The sequence below is a fragment of the Carassius carassius genome, chromosome 10 (assembly GCF_963082965.1).
Source record: "Carassius carassius chromosome 10, fCarCar2.1, whole genome shotgun sequence".
Classification (NCBI taxonomy): domain Eukaryota; kingdom Metazoa; phylum Chordata; class Actinopteri; order Cypriniformes; family Cyprinidae; genus Carassius; species Carassius carassius.
Window position 1 is genome coordinate 1,200,305 of NC_081764.1, and position 23,283 is coordinate 1,223,587.

The window sequence follows — 23,283 nt, forward strand, 5'->3', positions numbered from 1 at the left end:
TATAAAATCACAAAAGCTGTGTGATATTGGTTAAAAATATTTTTATTTACATTATTAACTGTTCATTATAAAAAATATATATTAAAAAACGAATTAGAAATATACAAAAATACAGTATATATATTAAAAAAAATCTATAATTTATCTTCATTCAGATAGGAAATGTGTGTTTGATATAAAATAAAATAAACCACAAATGTTGTGTGATTTATTATTTTACATAATATTGCACAATATTTACCCTAATGTATGTCATTTGAATCAGAATTGACAGCTGGAACAAGCTCAGAGATACTGATCGATCTGCCAGTCCTTCTCAAAGCAATCATCAGACGTCTGTTCTCGTACCTTGAGCGCCTCTAGTGACAGGAAGCCGAAGTGCGACAGGAAGAGGCGGGCCGTCTGGAACTCTTGAGCGGGAGCCGGAGGTTTACAGTCTGTCAGTGGATCTGGGAAGGGTTTGTTCCTCCAGAAGTCCTCCGTGCAGTGCTCCAGTTTGGTCTCGTAATCGATCTGCTTTCCCATCACGCCTCGCAGCTTCTCGTGCTGCTGCTCCAGCTGAAACATACACACACACACACACACACACAGTGAGCACAGATACAAGACGACTGTGACTGTACCCTTTCTGATAGACACATTTACAGATCACGAGCAGCGAGGTGAAAAAATATCTGAATCAATGATGAAAACCTCTTCAAATATGACACAAAGTCAAATTCTAACAATGCAATCGTGTTAATATCACACTGGCATTTATTTAATACATAAAAGCTTGATTTACCCCAGTGCAGTGTTTCCCACAGGATTTTATGGATCCCTAATGCGTGCAGTTTTATAGTTTTAAAGTACATAAATGCATTAGAAACGGAAGTTACTAAACTTGTTATTAAGAGGCCAGAACGTCACCTCTTTATTCACAATGTCATGGAGATCCGGGATGCTCAGGTCGGCTTTCACGAACGGAATCTTATCCACTTCCTCCGGGAACGGCCTGTGCTTGACGTTAAACCGAATCCCGACATCGTTTTTGGGAGCAGGTCGGCTTTCAGGAACAAACACTTGCTGCGGGACATAAAGAGAAGAGGTATAATCATCACACTAACTGGATACTAGTTTGGGTTTTTGTTTGAGCATGTCACACTTTCTCATTAAATATGATGCATTTTGTAGCACCATTTCCACATGTGTGATGTTATTTTATGCTTATGATTTCAAGGTTAGAATTACAGCCAGTGCCAGAAGAAAACAAAAACACATTTCTGCTTCTGCTTCATCTGCTGGTGTTTTACATCCAAACAGCCACAGAAAACACACTTTTGATAGCCGTGGGCCCCTATAATCGTCACCACCTTTCACCCCACTAGCGACGGCCCTGAACTCCACATCAAACTAGATATAATTAAGCCTTTTTTACAAAAACTGATTCTGGGAAGCTACATTCTCTCACAGGCTATTTTAAACGCTTCTGATTGGCTACTAAAAGCGCTTCTTCATCCTGACTGGTGGTTGAGACTGAGTCTGACCTTCTGATTGGCTCTTGCTCCTCGAGGCTGATGGAAGAGCTGCATTGTCCACGCGTGTCGTCCAGACATGCCTCTGATTAACATGGTGACTGACGGACAGGGGTCTGCCGACACAAACACAGTGATGAGACACCAGAGCTGATAACACAGCAGAGGATGATAATACGTGTGTCGTCTCACTCTGCTCGTTTCCCAGCGGCTGCTCCAGCATGGCCAGGATCACGGAGTTGTCCAGGACAAAGTATCTGAAGTTGCTGTGAGACGTGGAAGTGAGTCGGGAGTATTTGATCAGCGTGTCCTCGTTCAGGAGACTGCAGGGCGACGCAGAGCCGCTGGGAGACGGGAACGCTCCCAACACCTGCATTATACTGAAACACACACACACACACACACACACACACACATCACAGACGGCCTTGAAACCCAGGGGAGAGAAATCAACGGTAGTTTAAGAAGGACGCTCACCAGGATAATGTGGCCTCGGCAGCATCTTTGACCCTCATCGACGCCGGGTTGTGCTCTTTATCACCTTTGTACTTCACTTCCTGTTCGCTGGTTTTGGACTTACTGCCCGAGATGCCGAGCTCGACGATTTCCAGGACCTCGATCAGACAATCCTTAAAGACACGATAAAACAAGACCGAGCTCATAGAACCAAACAGATTCAGATCAAACTACAGATGAGTAGCCAAAACAAGAACAACAACAACAACTAAATCTTCATAATAATGTTGTTTCAAGTTCTGCTCTAAACAGGAGAAAAATATCTTGTGAAAACATTCAAGGCATGTTTTCCACAAATTATCATTTTTTGTGCACACAAACACGTATATCTATATATATGCACCAGTATAATAAAGTATGCTACTGTTAAAAAGTTTGGGCTCAGTAAGATTTATTTCTTTTTAAAAAAAAAAAGCTTTTATTCAGCAAGAATGCATTAAACTAATCAGAAGTTAAGACATTTATATTGTTACAAAACATTTATATTTCAAATAAATGCTGTTCTTTTGAAACTTATATTCCTGAAAATATCACAGACATATTAAGCATCAACACTGTTAATAATCAGAAATGTTTCTTTAGTTTCTGAAGCTCATGTGACTCATGAAGAGTGGAGTAATGATGCTGAAAATACAACTTTGATCACAGAAATAAATTACATTTTAATAGATATTCATATAGACAACAGTTATTTAAAATTGTAATAATATTTCACAATTTTTTAATCAAATAAATGCAGCCTTTATGAGCAAAAAAAACTTCGACTCCAAACTTGTGGACAGTAGTGTATATACATATAAGCAATATGTACCTACATACAGTACATATAAAATAAAATGCACATTTTTTTAGAAGATAATGTACACAAATCAGTGAAGCATGGAATTAAATCAAACTTCCTAAATGTATCACCATGATTCATTCTGAGGCATCAAAACAAAGCGTGTGTGTATCTTACGGCTGCTCTATTTAGGAAGCTTAATATCCGAATCAAAAGTGGTACGAAATCATCACAATGTTTCTTGATTTCATCAATCCATCTCGCATGTTTACGCAGCCTGAGGTCGATTATATTAGTCACTGAACTAAATGTTATTTGGCAGTAGACATAACAGGGAAGTTAACGATTGAAGTTTGATGATGTTTTTGGCTTCACGGATAAGTTTCTTCATTTCCAGACAGTAAAACAGCTGAAGCGGAGGTACCTTCTCATTGAGCATGTCGGGGTGCTCTGTGAGCCAGACGCACAGGCAGTGGAACGCAGCGACGATCATGGAGTGCAGATCTCTGGAGTGAAGCGGAGCCGGACGACTGCACTGATACACGATATAACTGCAGACGGAGCTGACGGCACGCTTACGATCCGACGACTCCACGCTCACCTTCACCTGGATGGAGAAACATGCACAGCGTTTATAGAAAGTTGTCCTAAAGTGGAATAGGTATGATTTTTTAAAATATATATCTTTGAAACAAATCTCATGCTCAACACGGCTGCATTTATTTGATCAAAAATGTAGTAAAAATTGCGAAAAAATATTGCAATTTCAAATAACTGTTTTCTATGTGAATCTCTGTTAAACTGTAATTTATTTCTCTGTATTTTCAGCATCATTCCTTCAGTCACATGATCTTCAGAAATCATTCTAATATGCTTAATTTTTCCTGCTCGAGGAACATTTCTGATGATTAGCAATGATGAAAACATGTCAAATGTGTAAACCATGATGCATTTTTTAATTTAATGCATCCGTAATAATAATAAAAAAAAATCTCCAAACCCCATTTTTTTATTAGTGCAACTGATTCCAACATAGATTTAATTCCATGATCTGAAGATCATGTGACACTGAAGACTGGAGGCTGAAAATACAGATGTGCACCACAGAAATAAATTACAATTGTATATATATTCATATAGAAAACATTTAATTTAAATTGTAATAATATTCAACAATTTTTACTGTATTTTTCACTAAATAAATGCAGAAAATACTTATGTTTTTAAAACCATGAAACATTTTAATTGTTGCAACTGTGTAGATATGAAAAACTGCATTAATATTTAGCTGATTGTGTCAGCGTACCTTGGCGAGGCCGGCCAGCAGCTCGAGGGCGGCCAGCGAGATGCTCATGTCGAGTCTCCACTGAGAGTTGAGTCTCTGGGTGAGCAGGTGGATGCTGCGGATCAGCAGCCCGGCCCCTGTGTCTGTGTGGAGAGCTGGGATATAACACACAGCACGCCACAGACAGCGGGTTAGTAACACACACACACACACACCAGACGCAAGCCAGGCACAGAGATGCAACAACCGTAAACCTTACACATGCATGAGAACACCTCATCGCTCGCTAGTTACAGACACTGATGATTTAGTCCAGCAAAATCATAATAACAGAGGCTTCATATGACATCATGCTTTGAAAAGCATTCATTATACAGAACAAGAACTGGTTAAAGACATTCAATGAGAATTGCACTTTGAAGAAACATCAACTTCATTCCACATTCATTCGCAGATAGGCATTTTAAAATGTGCAACAGATGTATTTTAATAATGTTATTGTATTGTTTTATTGCTTTTTAGTCTGCTTTGTAACATGCCGGTTACTGTTGATCTTGTTTTACAGCAAACTGGTCAGACTTGATTGTGTTTAATGGTGCTATATAAATAAAATGCACCATAAACATGTTTGACAAATGCCATGCAACTTCTGCTAACATGCATTACGTCGCATTCCTCAAATGCACTTTATGAATGCTTTAAAAAGAAAAGCACAGGTATCCATCAGGGCCTCTTGATTTTTGGGTCACACTTGGCACCCTTGTGGTCAAAAGTGACCGAAGCCTTGAAATGTTACTTTGTTTCTTTTTTAATTGTAGATTTAGAATTTTGAGGGGATTTTATGATACTGTGCAATATTTATAGAATTTTTATCAGCTATTTTTTTCACAGTCATTTCGAAGGTACCAAGTATTTTTTTTTTTTAATTTCAACCCTTAAACATTTCCGAATCATGCCCATGATTTTTTTGTGAGTTCACATTACCAACGTGACAAAAGTCATCAAGTTTCATCCCATTCCAATGAAGAAAAAACATTTTTTAATATATTTTTTCCCGGTCAGTTTCCGACCGTAGAGACCCAGAAGGCTAGACAAAAAAACTGGATTGTTTACATATTGGCTAGTTTTATGATACATTTAAGGTGCTTTATGATATTATGTTATCATGGCATTACTGGAAAAATTAAATGGTTGAAATCTTATTGAGCTTTTAGATTTATGCAAAGCATTTTTTTTTCAATGTTTTTGTTAAAAGTTCAAATGGTTCCATTGCATCAGTCGGTTGTGCACAGTGTCCCTCTGGGCTTACCGTAGTCCCTCATCAGGGCCTGTGCGGGGCGTTCGCTGTCTGGAGTCGTAGCCTCAGAGCTGCCTGCGCTAGCGTTGCTGATGCCGCTGTTATTACGACTGTGGCTCTTATCCAGAGAATGGCTTCCATCCACACTGCCCTACACAGAGAAGAGACACAATGCCATTATTAACTGGTAAACTGTGATTGCTCTTAATCACTTTTCATGTTGCTGACACTTCAAATCTATTTCAAGCTCATAAATAAATAGAAAGTAACTCGTACCACTTCAGCTTGAGCACCAACAGACTCCAACAGAGCCGAATCCTGGACGATATTCAGCATTGCCGCTATAAACAGAAAGAAATGCAGTTATTATTAAATATGCATATACCAAACAAAAACAATAACTCAAAACTGATTTTATTACAGTTAAGGAGATTTGGTTGGCATGATCCAAAGCGGGCTGTGGTAAAATCATTAAATACTTCCTTATAGTGTTCCTGTAGCTCAAATGGTAACGCATTGAGTTAGCAAGCGCAAGGTCGTGGGTTCGATTCCCAGGGAACACATGTTAGGTAAAATTGTTAGCCTTAATGCACGGTGAGTCGCTTTGGCGTCTGCTAAATGCATACATTTAATTAAATTTAATTTATAGCTTTTAAAAAATTATTTAATAATATTAATAATAATAATAATTATTATTATAATCACTATATTTTTATTTTTCTAATAAGTGATAAAATATTAAAACAATGAATAAGCTTTTATAATGCAATAATGGTAATACAAATACTATTTTTCTAGTGTAATAATATAGATTATTATTATTGTTAATTAGCTTTAAAAAAATAATAATACCGTTATTTTTCTAATATAATAATATAGACTAATAATATGGTTAATTAACTTTTATTAATTAAAAAAAATAATAATTTCTAAATACTATTATACAAATATTCCAATAATAAAAATTTAAATATATTTTTTTATTATTTTATAAAATATTAAAATAATTAATTAGCTTAATGGCTAATGAATATTTATATACGAGTTCAGTCACAAGTTTGTTTATGTCAGATATGAAGGGTTTGAACGAGGCTCATCCAATCAGATTTTAGAGCCTGAACTAAATGCACGTATTGAACAGGCAGCTGTACCTAGAATCATCTGTGTATTGATCGAGTCTGTCTCTGTTTGCAGGGCGCCAATCAAAATATTGACCAATCGCAGCTTCAGGGAGAGGAAGGTGACCGCCTTGTCATGAAGAGAGCTGTCATCATTGCTGAATTTCCCCTCCAGCAAAACCTGCACATGCAATTAGAAATCCACAGCCTATTTCATTTGGATTTTATATCTCAAAGTTACAGAGAACATTTATTCAAAAAAGTTTAACCTCTGATTTGACGTTGCCAAAGTGGTGAGGAAGAGGAATCATGGACAGCAGGATATGGATGGAAGCTCTTCTCAGCTCGGTGGGGTTCACATACGACTTAAACTTAGACAACTCTCTGTTGGAGCAGAAGAAACATGCATTAAACACATAGCGTGGAGTCATATCACTCAGAAATCAGAAGTCACTGCTCACCGATCCGGTAGGATTGTCTCCAGCGCAGATATGAAGTAAGGAACCACAACATTGATCCCTTTGAGATCGGAGCAGAACAGAGCTGAAGAGTTGAGGATGATGCTGGCTAAAACCGGCCTGCAGACGAAGTCTGATATCTGAAGACCCTGGATGAGGACCATGTAGAACCTGCCAGAACAGAACATCAGATACACAACACAGGTTCATCTGCTTGGAATAATCAATATGTTTATGTTTTGAAGTCTTGTGCGCATTAATATAATCAAAAATACTGTAAAATTGTGAAATATTGTTGCAATGTAAAACTGCTGTCTCCTCTGTGAATATCTGTTAAACTATAATTTATTTCTGTGATGCTCCGCTGTATTTTCAGCATCATTCCTCCAGTCTTCAGTGTCACATGATCTTCAGAAAGCATGAAAATATGCTGATTTACTGCTCAAGAAACATTTCTGATTATTATCGATGTTGAACACAGCTGTCATGCACAATATTACTGAGGAAACCTTGATAGATTTTATTTTTCTGGATTCACAGATACTTTTAGCATTTTTTAAAAATATAATATGGGGTGGTGCTAGCGCAGTGGATAAGACACATGTCTTTGGTGTGAGAGACCCGGGTTCGAATCCACTGTGAGACACCAATGTGTTCCTGAGCAAGACACTTAACCCCTAGTTGCTCCAGAGGTGTGTGACCTCTGACATATGTGGCAATTGTAAGTCGCTTTGGATAAAAGCGTCAGCTAAGTGAATAAATGTAAATGTAAATGTAATAAATATTTTGTCACTCTTGGTCAATTGAATGCGTACTTGGTTTCTTTTAATGAAATAGAAATGCAGGACTGTTGAGCATAAGAGACTTTTCAGAAACATGATAATAAACCTTATTTATCAGAAACTTTTGACTAGTAGAGTGATGAGTGAGCTGGTGATTACCTGGACAGGTACACTGGAAGTATGTCCTCTCCAGTCTTCTTACTGCAGAAGATCCTGCACAGTGTCCCACACGCTTCGGCTCGACCCGACTCGTAGTTATCAGGAAACTCATTGGCGTCGAACATGGGGTTGGACACCATGGTGTCCGTGGACATCTGAGAGCCTTTACGTCTCAGTTCAACTCCAGCTTGAGTCGCCAGGGCTGAGAGAGAGACAGAGAGACAGGAAGGAGAGACACAAGCGCAAACACTCAGAGACGCTTTCACGTGCGAAGCGCAGGAGGCCATGACAGGGATTACTGACAAAGAGATCTTCAGTAGAAAACCACAAATCATGTGCTCTAATCTAAAAAATGCGACTGCAAGGGGATAGCGATTTTAAGATTTTCTGTTAATTAAACTACTTAAAAAAAAAAAGTGCTACATAAATATATTTGAATGGCTTAAAATGGAATGTTTCATTATTTTAATATATAACAAACTATTTTTTATAGTTAATTAACTTTTATTAAACAAAGTCATAATAATAATTATTATAAATAATATTTTTCGAATTTAATATAAAATGTAGTTAATTAGCTTTGAAAAATAATGTAATTATTAAAAGGTCAAAACGCCATCAAACTTGATCTTTAGGTCAATAGCAATAATTACTGGATAAATTATGTGAAGTTTTATTACACAGGCTAGAAATGTAGAAGCATAGAGACAAATTAACTTTAAAATGCATATGACATTCAGAGAAATAAAAATGTAGGACATTCTGACAATTAAATGGCAAAATACTTCAATAGTAAAGAGTCTCCTATGCTCATCAATACTGCATTTTTTAAAACCAAAAATACAGTAAATATTTTGAAATATTATTAGAATTTTAAAAAGCTGTTTTCTAAGTGAGTATAATGTAAACTGTAATTTATTCCTGTGATCAAAAGTTGAATTTTCAGCATCATCACTCTTCAGTGTCACATGATGCTTCTAAAATGTTCTACTGCGAAAAAAACTTAATTATTCCAAACTTCTGATTTTAATACTATGTTTAACTGTTATTACATTCTATTTACCATTTGTACCTATAAATATCCAAGCTACAGAAGATTTATCCTTCTACGAGAGTTGATTAAATTTGTTTGACAGGACTTTCACATAATTTCATTGGAAGTAGGAAGCGAGTACAAATCTAATGGGACTTTGGCAGCACGTTTGTATCTATTTGGAGGAAACAGCCTTGTTCGGATCATGCAAAATACAGTAATGTTCAATCGTGTTTGTGTGCGAGCGTCTCGAGACAGAACAGAACGTGCTCTTCAACATCTCCTGGTCAGTCTCCCTGTTATCAGAGCATCTCAGTTGGATTTCACATATGACAAACGTCGATCAAAAGGCCAATTTCTATAGTCCAGCATCCTAAATTAAGACAGTAAGGCACGATATGGCTGAGACAAATTGCACCAACAACAACGACATGCAGGAATATCCATACAAAAACATAAAAAGAACCAATGAAAATGCTAACGTAAAACAAAAGCTGTCAAATAAATGCTGGGGAATAACTCAAAATAAGACTGGTGGGTGTGTTTCTTTGGAGAAGATCTGTTAGTAGAGGTCCTTCAGGAGATGGTATGGATAGGAACTGGGTTTAATGATGGTGGGTAAGTTGAATCAAGGAGAAGGATCAAGCGCAACAAACATTCTCGGGTCACGTGATGGTCTCGGCCCACCACAGGATCCTGAATATTTGTAGCAGTTGAGCCAATGAGATTTGGGCAGCAGTCAAAACACTCCATGGACCTTTTAACTCAAGCTGTTTTATGCACAAGTCTCTTGCCCCAAGAAAACAAGTACTGCAACAATGGACGAGTGACAGTGTCAACCAAAGAAACAAAAAAGACGGAAGTAAACAAACTGAAATGAACCAAAGAACTGCAACTGGTAAAGCTTGTGTTCCTACTTACAAGATTTATAAGAAAGAAGAATTTGGAAAAATGTTGCTGCAAGATAACAGAGATAAAATGGAAACAAATCAAAGAACAGCAGTAGTAGAGTTCAGAAAACTATTCAGACGTTTCGTTCTGCTTTTGTGCTTTTAAAGACACAGGGAGACCATTAAAAAGAGTTTCAGTTACCCATCATGCAAAAATGAAAACAATGCAAATTGTATGCAATGCTATTAACAACTCCACAGAATGATTTCAATCAATTCACTACATACAAAATACGACTAGATTAATGGCACATTCTCAACAGTGTGATGCATAAAAACTGTCTGGTTGCCATAAGTGGAAACTTACACGAGCTAAGCATATTAGAAAGCTGAATGTTAACACATCATAAATCTACTTTTACTGTACTTCACATACGTGCACAAAACAATTGGTAGATCAATTTAAATTCATTGACAGATTTGTCTGATAACTACCTACTTAAAAGAATAGTGCAGGCAAAAATGAAAGTTTGTATCTTCATTAGATGGTTGGAGGAATGTAGCATTGCATCAGTGTCTCATCAATGGATGCTCTGCAGCGAATGGCTGCCGTCAGAATGATGTTTTTTTCAGCTGTTTGGACTCTCATTCTGACGGCACCCATTCACTGCAGAGCATCCATTGATGAGACACTGATGCAATGCTACACTTCCACAAATCTGATGAAGAAACAAACTCATACTAATCTTATATGATTTGAGGGTTAGCACATCTTCAGAACAAGTTCATTTTTTGGGTCAACTATTCCTTTAATACAAGTTTTTTGCACCAGTTTCAAAATCCAATGACAAATGGATGAAGCATGTTTTTCAGATTTAGAAATTGTGAATTTTGACTAAATAGTCTATAAAATAACATGTTCACTGAATTTAAGCAATTCTGCATACATATCATTTACCTTCATGCATTTAAATCCAAAGCAACTGGTATACATTTTAATTAGGAGCTGATCTCATGGCCTCTACAGATTGATTGAACTGAATTATAAATGCAATTTAAGGCCTCTATGTGTGGCCAATCAGGTGTACAAATATTAAAATCCATAATATTAAACCTCACTAGTTTGCAAGATCTCAAACTTCAGAATAACTGTTTCACAGCATCTACGCTTGTGTAACACCCCTGGAGACGAACCCTGAATGTGGCACAATCTTGCAGGTAGGAATATTTAATAAAAGAAAAAGGAAATAAAAACACCCTCAACAGGTAAAATAAGTAGAGAAATGAAAAACAAATGAAAACTGGGTGACTGCTGTATTGGTTATAACACGTTTCGAGTCTTACCAGTCATGCTGCTGTCTCTGCTCAGGCCGGAGTGGAGTTTACAGTGGACCAGCGCAGCGTCAAACAGCCATTGGCCGAACAGATTGAGCACGCTGTTGACCTTCGGCCGGGTCGGAGCTGGAAGCGGCCGTGGCTCAGAGCTCGCCTGGTTTGGGCTGGAGAGCGGGGAAGTGGATGACGGCTGGTGCGACACTTTGGTCTGACTAGTCTTTGGAGTAGAAGAATAAATTATAGAGGATATGTTGGTTTTTCAGAAGTGGACACGAATTTCTGAGGATAATAAATAAAGAAATTTGTAGGGTATGGTTTCTGTTTTTGATGGTCATACCGTTGAGGCTTTGCTGGTTGTTTTGACAACAGCGGTTGGGCGGTGCCTGCGATTGTGAGGGGGTGTAGTGTTGGTTGTCGTTGGGGGCGTGGGCATACTGAGCCGATTGACAGGTGTGGGCGGAGCACTGTCTGACCGGGGGCGGGAAATACCTATGATAGCAATCAAACAAGTGGAGAAGCAAGAAAACCAAAGAATTAAAACCAGAGATCATGTCTGGACACCTATTCAGCCATAAAGCACCTGCCATATATATATAACGACAGGACAATATCTCCGCAGATCCATTTCGGCCCTAAAATAAGAGAAAATGCAAAATGAAAGAGGCTTTTCGGATGATGCGACAAATGTTTCTTGGATTTTGCCATTAAAACATCAAACAATTCAGCTCTGTGAAACATAATCACTAAACAAAAATGCAAATATTGATACAGGGCTGTAGAATAGATATTCTAAACCATTCGTTACATAAAAAGGATTCTGGGGTTCCTCAGGGTTCTGTTATTGGCCCTGTATTGTTTTCCTTGTACATGCTTTCTCTGGGCTCGATTTTTAATAAACATGGCATGTCTTACCATTTTTATGCTGATGATACATAAACTGATCTCCCTTTGAAACCTGGAGAGAATTGTGGTTTACATACAATTTTGGGATGTCTAGAAGAGGTTAAGAGTATATGGTAAAGAATATAAGGAGTATAATAGAAGGGGACGAATATAAGGCTATTTTGCATGTGTTTAAGGCAGTGCATGGAATGGCTTCTTAGGTGTCTGAACTTATTACTTTCTGTCATTCATCTAGACCTTTAAGATCAACTAATAAGTTGTTTCTTACTATCCCACAAACACATATAAAGCTGAAAGGGGATCAGGCCTTTGCTGTTGCAGTCTGCCATCCGAGATTAGAGAGATTAAATTCATTAAAGCTTTAAAGCTGAGGTTAAAAATTACTTCGTGTCATTATCCTTCAAGGGGTTGGGCTAGTTTGAGTGTTTTTACTTGGACTGTTTGTTGTTTTATGTACTATAAGTAGCGCCATGTTGATTGTACCGCACTTTGGTCTGCAGGTGCAGTTGTAAAGTGCTCTATAAATAAAATGAATGAATGAATGAAACACTTTAGGGTGTAAAATTAACATGTATATCCATGATGCTTCATGACGAGTACGGATTAGGACATAAGTGCAAGATTCACCAACTTTAAAGGGATTATTCACCCAAAAATGAAACTTCATCATCATTTACACACCCTAATGTTGTTCTAAACCTGTATGACTTTCATTCTGTGGAACACCAACAGGTTTTTCACTTCAAAGCCGTCAGATGCCATTGGTTCTCACAAGCCAAGAAGATAAACCTGCCAACGGATAACAACTTATATATAGTGCACAGATACATGGACCAATTTGTATATAGTTTTATTTTTGTCCTGATCACTGTATGCTTTCATAGAATGCAAAAAGATTCTGCTAAACAACTCTATTAGTTCTCCACTGGAGAAAGAAGGTCACATGGGTGTTGCCATGATGGTGAGTAAATGATTTGCATTATTGGGTGAACTATTCCCCAATACCCAACTATTCTCCAACCCACACACACACACACACACACACACACACACACAATAATCTTGAATTCAAACACAGATGTCCCTCGCATTATGAGCCTTCAGATCACTCATTTCTTCTTAAAGTTACAGGTTGAGGAACAATGAAGTTATATATTTTTATTTAGTTAAGTCTAGAAACAAGGTTGCATCCTAATTCTTATTCTTTTATTCTAGACCAGAACTATAAAGTATTGTGTTCAGTTCTTAATTAGGACTGTTTGTGACTGAGATTTGCTTATAACGCGAGAGAAACCTGTTCACAGCATTTCGAAAGCTTCCAGAGATGCAATGAAATGCAACCAGACACACACTCCACTAGAGACAAAGACATCAGTGATGCATTACAGCATCCCAGCTCAGCTGATGATTGGCAGTAAATGCTAGAAACCCCTGCATTCAAATTTGTCTATTTGCCTAAAACCTCTGTGGACATACTGATTGGCCGGCAAAGGAATCCGATCTCTCTCTTGACATCCTGTATTCTAACTAAATGCTAACTAAATGCCACATTTTAATTTCATGAGGTCTTTAAATCTTTAAATGTTTGATTTTAGACTGGGTGCCAACCAATAAGTATGTTCACATTCATTCTGGGCAATGATTTAATCTTGTATGGGAGCAAAAACAAGGCAATCAACAAGATAATTAACAATAAATAATTGATTTCCAAAACACAGGGATCTTTGATCTAAAAGTCCTCGTGTATCTACAATCCTCATCAAACTCCCTCTTGATTAGTCAGAGGCGCATTATCAAATACCATAAGATGGGAGTCTGTCTCGAAAATTGTTCCGAGATACAGCAACACCTGGGGAAGAAAATGGCATTACATAGTAACCTCAAAAAGGAAGAATTACAACACAATTTTGGAAAATGTCCCTAATCAGGTTATGCGAGTTGCACCCAAACACCTCCAGAATCAGTGTTGGGTAGTCAAGTTCTCTGTTAGTCACTAACTGATTAGTTTTGGACAGTTTTAGTGTACCTATAGAGGGAAGCCTGTCTTGAATATTGCTCCTAGACACTGTGACTCCTGAGAAAACATAAAACAAGACCTCTGAAGAAATGTAAGAAACTAATATGGACACAACACGTCAGGTTATTGTGAACAAACCAAGAGCATGTGCAGTTATGAGATAGAACTATCACAACTAAGTACACTGAGATGTGACAATCTGGTCACAAAGACAATGGATAATCAGACATAATTACTTTAAATTCTGACTAAATATTCACTTAAAAACAAGAACTAATTGCTACATTCAACAGCAGACAAAAGCATCTCAAATACTGTCTGTATGAAGAAAATAATTAAATCAAGTTAATTTTCTATTCAGTTTAAATGCCTGAACATTCTTGAACTTATAATTTAACCAAAAATCCAATAAATCAGCAATATTGCAATTGCAATTATATGCAATACTGCACTGCAATTACTGCACTGCAATTATATGCAATACTGCACTGCAATTATTTGCAATACTGCACTGCAATTATTTGCAATACTGCACTGCAATTATTTGCAATACTGCACTGCAATTATATGCAATACTGCACTGCAATTATATGCAATACTGCACTGCAATTATATGCAATACTGCACTGCAATTATATGCAATACTGCACTGCAATTATATGCAATGCTGCACTGCAATTATATGCAATGCTGCACTGCAATTATATGCAATGCTGCACTGCAATTATATGCAATGCTGCACTGCAATTATATGCAATGCTGCACTGCAATTATATGCAATGCTGCACTGCAATTATATGCAATGCTGCACTGCAATTATATGCAATGCTGCACTGCAATTATATGCAATACTGCACTGCAATTATTTGCAATACTGCACTGCAATTATATGCAATACTGCACTGCAATTATATGCAATACTGCACTGCAATTATATGCAATACTGCAATGAAATTATTTGCAATACTGCAATGAAATTATATTGTTCTTAATCCTAGTTTTGAAAACATCTCTTAACATCCATAGCAATTTCATGCAGCTCCTTAATGATCACAAACTGTCTTTGATGTAATAATTAGATCTTCTTTAAATAAGTCTGGACTGATTAAGATTTTTTAAAGTCTTTGATGTCCACCAAGGTTGCATTTATTTGATCAAAACACAGTAAAATGTTGAAATATTATTACAATTTCAAATAACTGTCTTTTAAGCAAACACATTGTAAATATAATTTATTCCTGTGACGCAAAGCTGTATTTACAGCATTCTTCAGCGTTGCATAATCCTTCAGAAATGATTCTAATAAGCTGATTTGCTGCCCAAGGAACATTTTTTGATTATTATCAATTATTCCAACATTTTATCTTATTAAAAAAAAAAATTCTTTGCAATTACGTGTGATATTATATGCTACTATGTTGAGTTGGTGTTATTTAAATTAACATTATGCACTTGTGAAGCAGTTTCCAGCACCATGTAAGTGGAAAAAGGGCTAAGAGTAAGTACCAGAAAAGGGCAGAGTTTCACGACACTCGAGTTTGTTACAAACAGCAACACCTAGAAATAGAAAAACAGTCAAAGCTGATGTCAACTGAGATTTAAATCAAATGATCAGGAAAACCAAACCACAAACACTAAAACAACATCTGAGATTAGTAGCTCGGTTGGTTGGTATCGTGGTATCATGTTAATAGCATAAAAAAAACAATGCAATTCATAAGAGAGCCTTGTAATGTGATCCTACCGAGGAAAGCGTCCACGAGGCAGCTGATGCCCCTCATCGCTCTGAAGAAGATCTGAGGCAGCTGTTTGAGACAGGGGTGCTGAATGACCTCGTGAGGAACGCCGTTTCCTCCAAGCAGCTGCTCCTGAAACTTTGGGGTGGAACTCACTATGACGGGATTGCTCAGGTCCACGGGGTTACTGATGAACGAACAACTTATGTAAGTAACTATGATCAGAAAGAACCCAGCGGACTGAGACATGAAGATGCAGACCTGAGCATGTGTAGAAATCGATACCACGTCTGAGACACACAGTCGTTGTCCATCTCAGCGGGGATGAGGCTGGCGTCTTCCTCTGGAACTTTAAACGGAGGGAAGGACGGGCCGTACATGAACCGCAGAAGCCTGTGTGGACAACAAAACAAATGAGATGAAGGGCAAGCAAACAAAAGCATCGCTGTGTACTTTACAGATTCCTGTAGCTCAAACAGTAGAGCATGCAATGCATAGATTAATGCAATAACTCGCTTTGGATAAAAGTTGTCAAATGCATAAGCATAAAAGTAAATTTGACTGAATTAATGACTATAAAACCAGTCTTAAATTGCACAAGTATATTTGTAGCAACAGCCTGCATCACTGTATAGGTCAAAATGATCTATGCCAAAATTCATTAGGATATTAAGATCATGTTCCATGAAGTTCCACTTCAGTTTTGATTAATTAGCATTGCCAAGACCTTAATTTGAACAACTTTAAAGGTGATTTTCTCAATGTTTAGATTTTTTTGCACCCTCAGATTCCAGATTTTTAAATAGTTGCATCTCAGACAAACCACACATCAATGGAAAGATTATTTATTCAGCTTTCAGATGATGCATAAATCTCAATTTCAAAAAATGTATGTGGTACAGGCTCACATATAGCAACATCCTGAAGTCAAAAGATCATTGGAGATTAAACTAACGACTTTGTGACCTTTTCGGATCTTTGGTAAAGTTTTGGTTACCTTGACCTTTAATGAAGAGACAGAAAACTTTCTGTTTTTGAATTTGTGTTTCAGATATTAACCAAAGGCTCATTAGATACACCTAACAAGATTTCTTGGTATATTAAATATTGTTACACTAAATAACATTTCAGTTATTCGTGGTAAAAATGCATTATATAATTTTTTTATTTTTTATTTAACAGGACACTTTCTGAAGTATATATATGTTGACCACTACTAGAAACCCGTAATCGTCTGCTCTTCAACACTGTGCAGTATTGTCCCTGTTAAATAAACTATAGAACAAGAAAATAAACCAAGCTGAAGTGATGATGCAGGCCTGAAGTACCTGGACGTGAGCGCAGCGATGACTTTACTCCACTGCTCCACCACCGGAGGGTGATGTCTCCAGTTGGCCAGCATCTCTCGGGCCGTCTTCCAGTAGGGCGGCGTCGGGAAGCAGCGTGTGCAAGCCAGGAACCAAACCTCAAACAGCACGCTGATCAGCTTCTCAGCCAGCTTCTCTGCTATTCCACCTACAGGAGACACGAGCGGCGACACCCGTCACACAGTCTGGTGTTCATAATGCACATGACGGGGTTAAAACCTTGTTTTCACTGAATTACTGACTGGTTATTATTTTAGCACATGAAATATTAAAACAATGTGAAGGTTGAAAATAGTCCTGAAAGACAAACTACGGCAGCTTTTGGTGTAAGAAACCTAGAAAATGTAACATTTCAATAATAATAACAACTTAAAAGCTACAAAAGTGCACTGTAATGTGAGGATGATTTAAAAAAAAAGCAAAGTTTCTGCCCTCGTTATCTTCAAACAGGAAACACAATTACATCAAAGTAGGTTTGTTTAGATGCAAAACGAAGACGCACCTTCTCTCATTTGTTTGTCAGTCAATGTAAAATCTAGTTAGAGACAGAACTTCACGGCTGTCATACGCACCTCCCACAGTGGGCGGAGCCAGCAGCGTGTCATTGATGCGCAGCAGGAAGAGGAGCAGCACTTCCCATGTTTCTCTGGCCATTCCAGACGAGTCACGAGCCAGCTTCTGCACCGCAGACAGCACTTGCTGACACAATTTAAAGTGCACCAGGCTGAAGTGCTCTGGTCTGAAAGAAAGAAGCATTCATGAAATCATAAAGCACAAACAAGACGTGCTAGACTTAGACAGGAAACATGCCTAGCATCACATGCACAAATTCATACATAATATTGTTAATGTTCTAGGGGAGTCATTTTATCAGAAAACAACAAATAATCATGTTTTATTAAAAAAATCATCAATACAAAGCTTAAACGTTTAATCTTTTTAATTAATCTCACGACATCAATCCAGAATACTACTGTTTGAAATGACTGTTGCACTGTTTCACATACTGTAGCTAGTGGAGAGTATAACATCAATGCAGTCATGGAAAAGTTTATGTGCACAGTGCATCATGGGTAACCACATGCCGAACACACCTGGGGAGGAAAAGGTTGTGCAAGTGTTTGAGGATGGTTTGGACGTAGAGGTTGGGCTCTTTGATGATGGGTTGGGGTATAGAGTCTCGTGGAGACACCAGGGCCATCATCCAGTCAGTGTAGACGTCTACACACAACTTCACTGTGTCTCCATCCAGCGGGAGCGTCAGGCCGAAACACAGCACCTCCATGGTCCACTTCACCTGAGGACGACAAGCACAGCTTTAGATGACCTCCTAAACTGGTTTGAGATGGATCACCGACCCTTGAGCTTGAGAGGGAAGTCTGATGACCCTCTCGTGCACGTCTGAGAATGAAACAGAAAAGCAATGCATTTAATGGGTTTATTTTCCAAACAGCATCGGTCACCACGGACAGCAATGAGCTGGATCAGAGGTCAAGAAAACAAAAATCAGAGTCTGAGAGGGAATTGACAGGATTTCCTCTGCTCTTATCACAGCACACAGAAGCCTACAGGAACCACACTCACAATGTAATGAAATTCAGACACACACACACACACACACACACACACACACACACAAGCAAATTAGGGGCTCAAGCAGTGCAGAAAGAGAACTAAATACCTAGATAGAGAACTAAACAATGGTTTAATAACGTCACAGCATGTCTCTCATTATACACCGGGGCGTAACTTGAGCAGTATCCCAGTGTGTTTTGCTTCTAGCCAAATTATGCAAATGAACGGCGTTGGTCTTAAACTTCCTACTAAAACCTAACTTTATTAGGAACTTGCATGGTTTACTTCAAATAGAAGTCAATTTGTAGGGCAATACAGAGGGCTAATAAAATGGGTTTTTAGAGCAGCAGTTTTGGATTTCTAAATAAAAAACAATCTGTGGATTACATTTAGGTGTTTAGCTAAAAAAATTAAAGACAGGGATGTTAGGTGCTTGATGATTTAGTCCTTTTTATATAAATGGCTTCAAATTTTAGGTCTGATGGTATATAATTTGTTTTAAAATCAAAATGCTAAAGTCTGCCCAGAAATGTTGACCATAATGACCATGTATGAATCATTAAAAAAAAAAAAAAAGTATGAGGGATAAAAGATACACAATAGGTTTTATTTTTCTCTACAGTTTGTGAAATATTATGCCACTAAATATATAAAATATTAAATAGGGGGTATACGATCCTGCAAGTGAAAAAAACTGCTAAATAATATAATTTCCAGCTGGAAAAAAATATATTTTTGGCAAGGCAAATTTATTTATTTAACACATTTCATTTACAGTGGTAAAAGCGATTTACATTAAATATTTTTTTTTTTATTTGAAAGCTAGGATATTTTACATTTGGTAAAATAATTATGAAATTAGATATAGCTGAGAAGTAAATTTTTTAAATGAAAAACAATGCAAAATACAGTTGCATTGCCAGAAATAAATATTTATGGCTGGTAAACGCTCTCAAATGAACCTTTTGCAGGTTTGGGAGGAAATGAATATCAGTCAAACTGCACATGAACAAACATTTTAAACCCAAACACCTTGAGCTCAGCAGAAGTTAACAGTTAACAGGATTCACGTCTGAATTCATTCAAACATGCCAATCGTGTTAATCAACCTTGAACTCCTGCCGCAGACTCGGGTTTGAATTGAAGACGTGAGATGTTATCAAACACACACACACACACACACACTCCTTACCTCCTTGTCAGTCTTGAGGAGGCACTCGTTCGGCGCTCCTCCGAAACTGTTTCCCAGCGGCCGCACCACAGCGTTTGCCACATCTCGCCCGACGCCGGCAGGGTAAGAGTGTAAGACGCTCAGGTGACCCTGATCGTGCTGGACCACCAGGTGTAAAGACCTCCACTCAGAGTACATGACCACGACTTCTACTGGATCTCACAGCGGCCTGGACAGACACAGCGCTTTATTTCTAATTCTATTTTAGGACGAACAGTACACACACACACACACACACACATATAAATATATAGGTCGAAGATAATAAGGGGGTTTCAAGCATCAAACAATACAAGTGTGATACAGCTGAACATTAGAATGTTATAACATTATAAATCAATTCTGAGTTTATATCTCATAATTCTGAGTTTATATCTCATAATTCTGAGTAAATATCTCATAACATTTTTACCATGATTTACAGAAGTGTTACATTAACAGTTCATTTAACAACAAATCCTGTCAGGCATTTAAATTTGATATATTTTAATACATCAGAACAAGTATGTTGTTTGATTTAGACATAAATGTATTGGTTAAACTGAATGATTTTATTATTTTTTTTATTATAATTATTTAAACGAATTTTTAACCCTATATATATGTGTGTGTGTAAACTTCTTTCAAGTTTATTTAAACACGCACATACATTAATTAAAATTAACTAATTTATATTTAATAAAAAAATAAAGTGCAATCTTAACTTTTTGCTTTTTTTATAATTTATATAAAAATGTACAAGTTGTATGTACACACACACACACACACACACACTTATTTATATTTAATTAATTTATCTACTAAATAAATAAATAATATAAATTTACAAATTACAAGTTAAACGTGTGTGTGTGTGTGTGTGTATAACAATACAACTTGTAAATATTTATATAAACACACAAATGCATATAATTGACAGTAAATAAAGCAATATTATGACATATACCATAACTGTCCTCCCACCTGTAGTGTTTCATAACAAACTTCCTCTTATCAGACATCAGTGTCTCTGTCTCATCTCAAACCCTCAGGAATAACACTGCTAATGTCTCACACAGAATAAAGACTCAAATACTAATTCATACTAATGTATGTATTTATATTATTCTATGCATATTAACTTATATTGCATGTATTTATATACGTCTAATAATTTAAAGTTAAATACAAAATTATATATATATATATATATATATATATATATATACACACACACACACACACACACACACACACACACACACACACCTGATGTTTTCAATTGGACTTCCGTAGCCGCTGTGTTTGTTAGCCTCTGTGCTAACCGATCGGATACGAGTCAATGAAGCTTTAAATCCGAACACTAACTTCCACATTCATGTTTAGATATTCATTTTACGCCCTTAGACAATTTATATGCAAATTAGACTCATTTTATCCCAGAGGGCGAAAGGCTACGGTCTGTTAGCAGCTCGCTAGCTAAGCTAACTTAGACTGATTCCCAACGGTCACTGCGATTAAAACCACCAATTTATTGCTTAAAACATTCAAATAGATGAGGGAAAAAAAACAGAATTACCTTCCCTGCTCATTGATAAACCTGGTAAATATATTACACCTGCAGTAACGTTACTATTTGACGTTTTCCCAGCTTTAGCGCGAATCAGTCAGATACATCTTCTTACGAGCGCTTCAAAACAAACAAATGACAGATGTCAATCATCGATCATTCCTTGATCTAAGTCATTTAATAGTTCGTGTTAAAGAGCTTTGTGTGCACTGACTGTAGCAGGCCGCAATGCGGGACTGTGGTAGAGTCTCAATATCTACTGCGCTCGCTAACTATATAGCGCACTTGGATTCATGACAAAGATGTTGTGGACAATACTAAGTAGGGAACTAACATGTTTTGGTGTCTACTATGCCTCAAAATACTGTGTAAGCAAATATCACATTTTGATTTGAAACTATAATGCCTCAGATTGCTGTCTACGAAGATAGCTCGCTAGGTTTGAGACGCGGCCCGAGTGACAGTTGACCGATCTGGACACACAAACACAACGCATACATGTAAATAGACCACGTTACCTGAATTGGTTCACATATCAATCAAGTCGTTCGTTCGGGTGATTTTGAGGGAAAAGCGGGTTTTATCGAGCAGCATGTTTGTAAGTAGCCCAGATGAGATCAGAACCGCTCCTCCATCGACGGGGGTTTGGCTCTGGCTGCAGTGGCTGATGTGAACGAATCGTTCGTTTGAACCGATTCCTCCCAATGATTCAATCGCAAGTGTTTATTAAATCACTCGACTCTGGATTTGTGGAAGTTGATTTGGAATCATAAACAAACAACACACGAATATTGTCTGTCAGCTAAGAAATAAACACAGTTTCGGTTTCAGTATAAAAATCGCACCGCAGAATACAGTCAAAACGACCAATCTGAACCCGGTTCAGAGGGATGTCAGACAGTAATGTCGTTGAAAATAATTGCATGTAATATTGGCAGAGCTGGGTAGATTACTTACAAATTGTAGTCCGTTATTTCCAAATTACGTGATAAAAATGTAGATAGTAATCCGTAACGTAATCCGTTACATTACACATTTTAGGTAATATGATCATATAATTACATGTAATCAGTTACTACTCAGTTCTGAATAGTAATATTATTATTTCGATCAAATTAGCACAATATGTCTACATGTTCAAAGCGGCATACATGGTAGAAAAAAATATTTAATAATTAAAAAATAAATAAATAAAGATAAACCACTGGGATACAACTCCAAATCATATATATTGGGAAGTCATTTATTTATAATATTGATCTTAAGAACTTTCTGTGAGCGGTATCTCAAACGAGTCGGGGAATGATTTGTATTGAACCGGTTCTTCAAAACGAAGCATCCGAACGAATCGATTTGTTCAAATGAATCTACTTTGCATCGCTCCTCCTCCAGAGCCGCAAAAAACTCGCTGGAGAAAGAAATGAAAATGTTAAGGGTACGTGTTGAATGACACGTAGCTCTAGAGGATACAATGTTTTGCTGTTAAAAGGATTGCTGTGATTGTTTGTTGTAATCGATTCTTATTTTGTTAATAAATATGCTCTATGAATAAGTTGAAAACAGCGCCCTCTTACGCCTGTTTCACATATAGTCCGTCTGCAGTGCGTATGCAGTCCGTGTGCGTTACGTGTTATTTTGATATCAAATCATGTAAAAAAAATATTCTAAAAGCTTTTTCAGCATTGTGATACTCTTTCATCACAGTACAGTAACAATCTTTCATAGACATATTTAAAT

The 23,283-nt window shown here is 37.2% G+C and overlaps 1 protein-coding gene across 8 annotated transcripts in view; it reads right to left on the reverse strand.

Annotated features, from left to right (window-relative positions):
• Positions 1–22,215, reverse strand: part of LOC132151487 (ral GTPase-activating protein subunit beta-like) — a 31,846-nt gene extending 9,631 nt beyond the window's left edge. The window contains exons 1-26 of one of the 8 annotated variants that reach the window (XM_059559606.1): positions 22,065–22,215; positions 19,959–20,166; positions 18,286–18,488; positions 17,764–17,930; positions 17,153–17,339; positions 16,086–16,217; positions 15,833–16,011; positions 15,595–15,645; positions 14,098–14,145; positions 13,873–13,920; positions 11,506–11,657; positions 11,178–11,385; positions 9,865–9,900; positions 7,911–8,112; positions 6,973–7,140; positions 6,781–6,895; positions 6,545–6,692; positions 5,670–5,734; positions 5,406–5,544; positions 4,118–4,239; positions 3,236–3,418; positions 1,992–2,143; positions 1,707–1,894; positions 1,527–1,630; positions 910–1,065; positions 349–558 (exon numbers count right to left, since the gene is read on the reverse strand). In XM_059559606.1, the coding sequence (XP_059415589.1) occupies positions 349–558; positions 910–1,065; positions 1,527–1,630; positions 1,707–1,894; positions 1,992–2,143; positions 3,236–3,418; positions 4,118–4,239; positions 5,406–5,544; positions 5,670–5,734; positions 6,545–6,692; positions 6,781–6,895; positions 6,973–7,140; positions 7,911–8,112; positions 9,865–9,900; positions 11,178–11,385; positions 11,506–11,657; positions 13,873–13,920; positions 14,098–14,145; positions 15,595–15,645; positions 15,833–16,011; positions 16,086–16,217; positions 17,153–17,339; positions 17,764–17,930; positions 18,286–18,488; positions 19,959–20,135 (3,540 nt within the window). In that variant the 5' untranslated portion in view covers positions 20,136–20,166; positions 22,065–22,215. Of the gene's footprint in view, positions 1–348; positions 559–909; positions 1,066–1,526; positions 1,631–1,706; positions 1,895–1,991; positions 2,144–3,235; positions 3,419–4,117; positions 4,252–5,405; positions 5,545–5,669; positions 5,735–6,544; positions 6,693–6,780; positions 6,896–6,972; positions 7,141–7,910; positions 8,113–9,864; positions 9,901–11,177; positions 11,386–11,505; positions 11,658–13,872; positions 13,921–14,097; positions 14,146–15,594; positions 15,646–15,832; positions 16,012–16,085; positions 16,218–17,152; positions 17,340–17,763; positions 17,931–18,285; positions 18,593–19,958; positions 20,167–22,064 lie in introns of those variants that run through there. The other 7 variants (XM_059559605.1, XM_059559608.1, XM_059559607.1 and 4 more) reach the window with 7 other exon arrangements.
• Between the last annotated feature and the right edge of the window lie 1,068 nt (positions 22,216–23,283).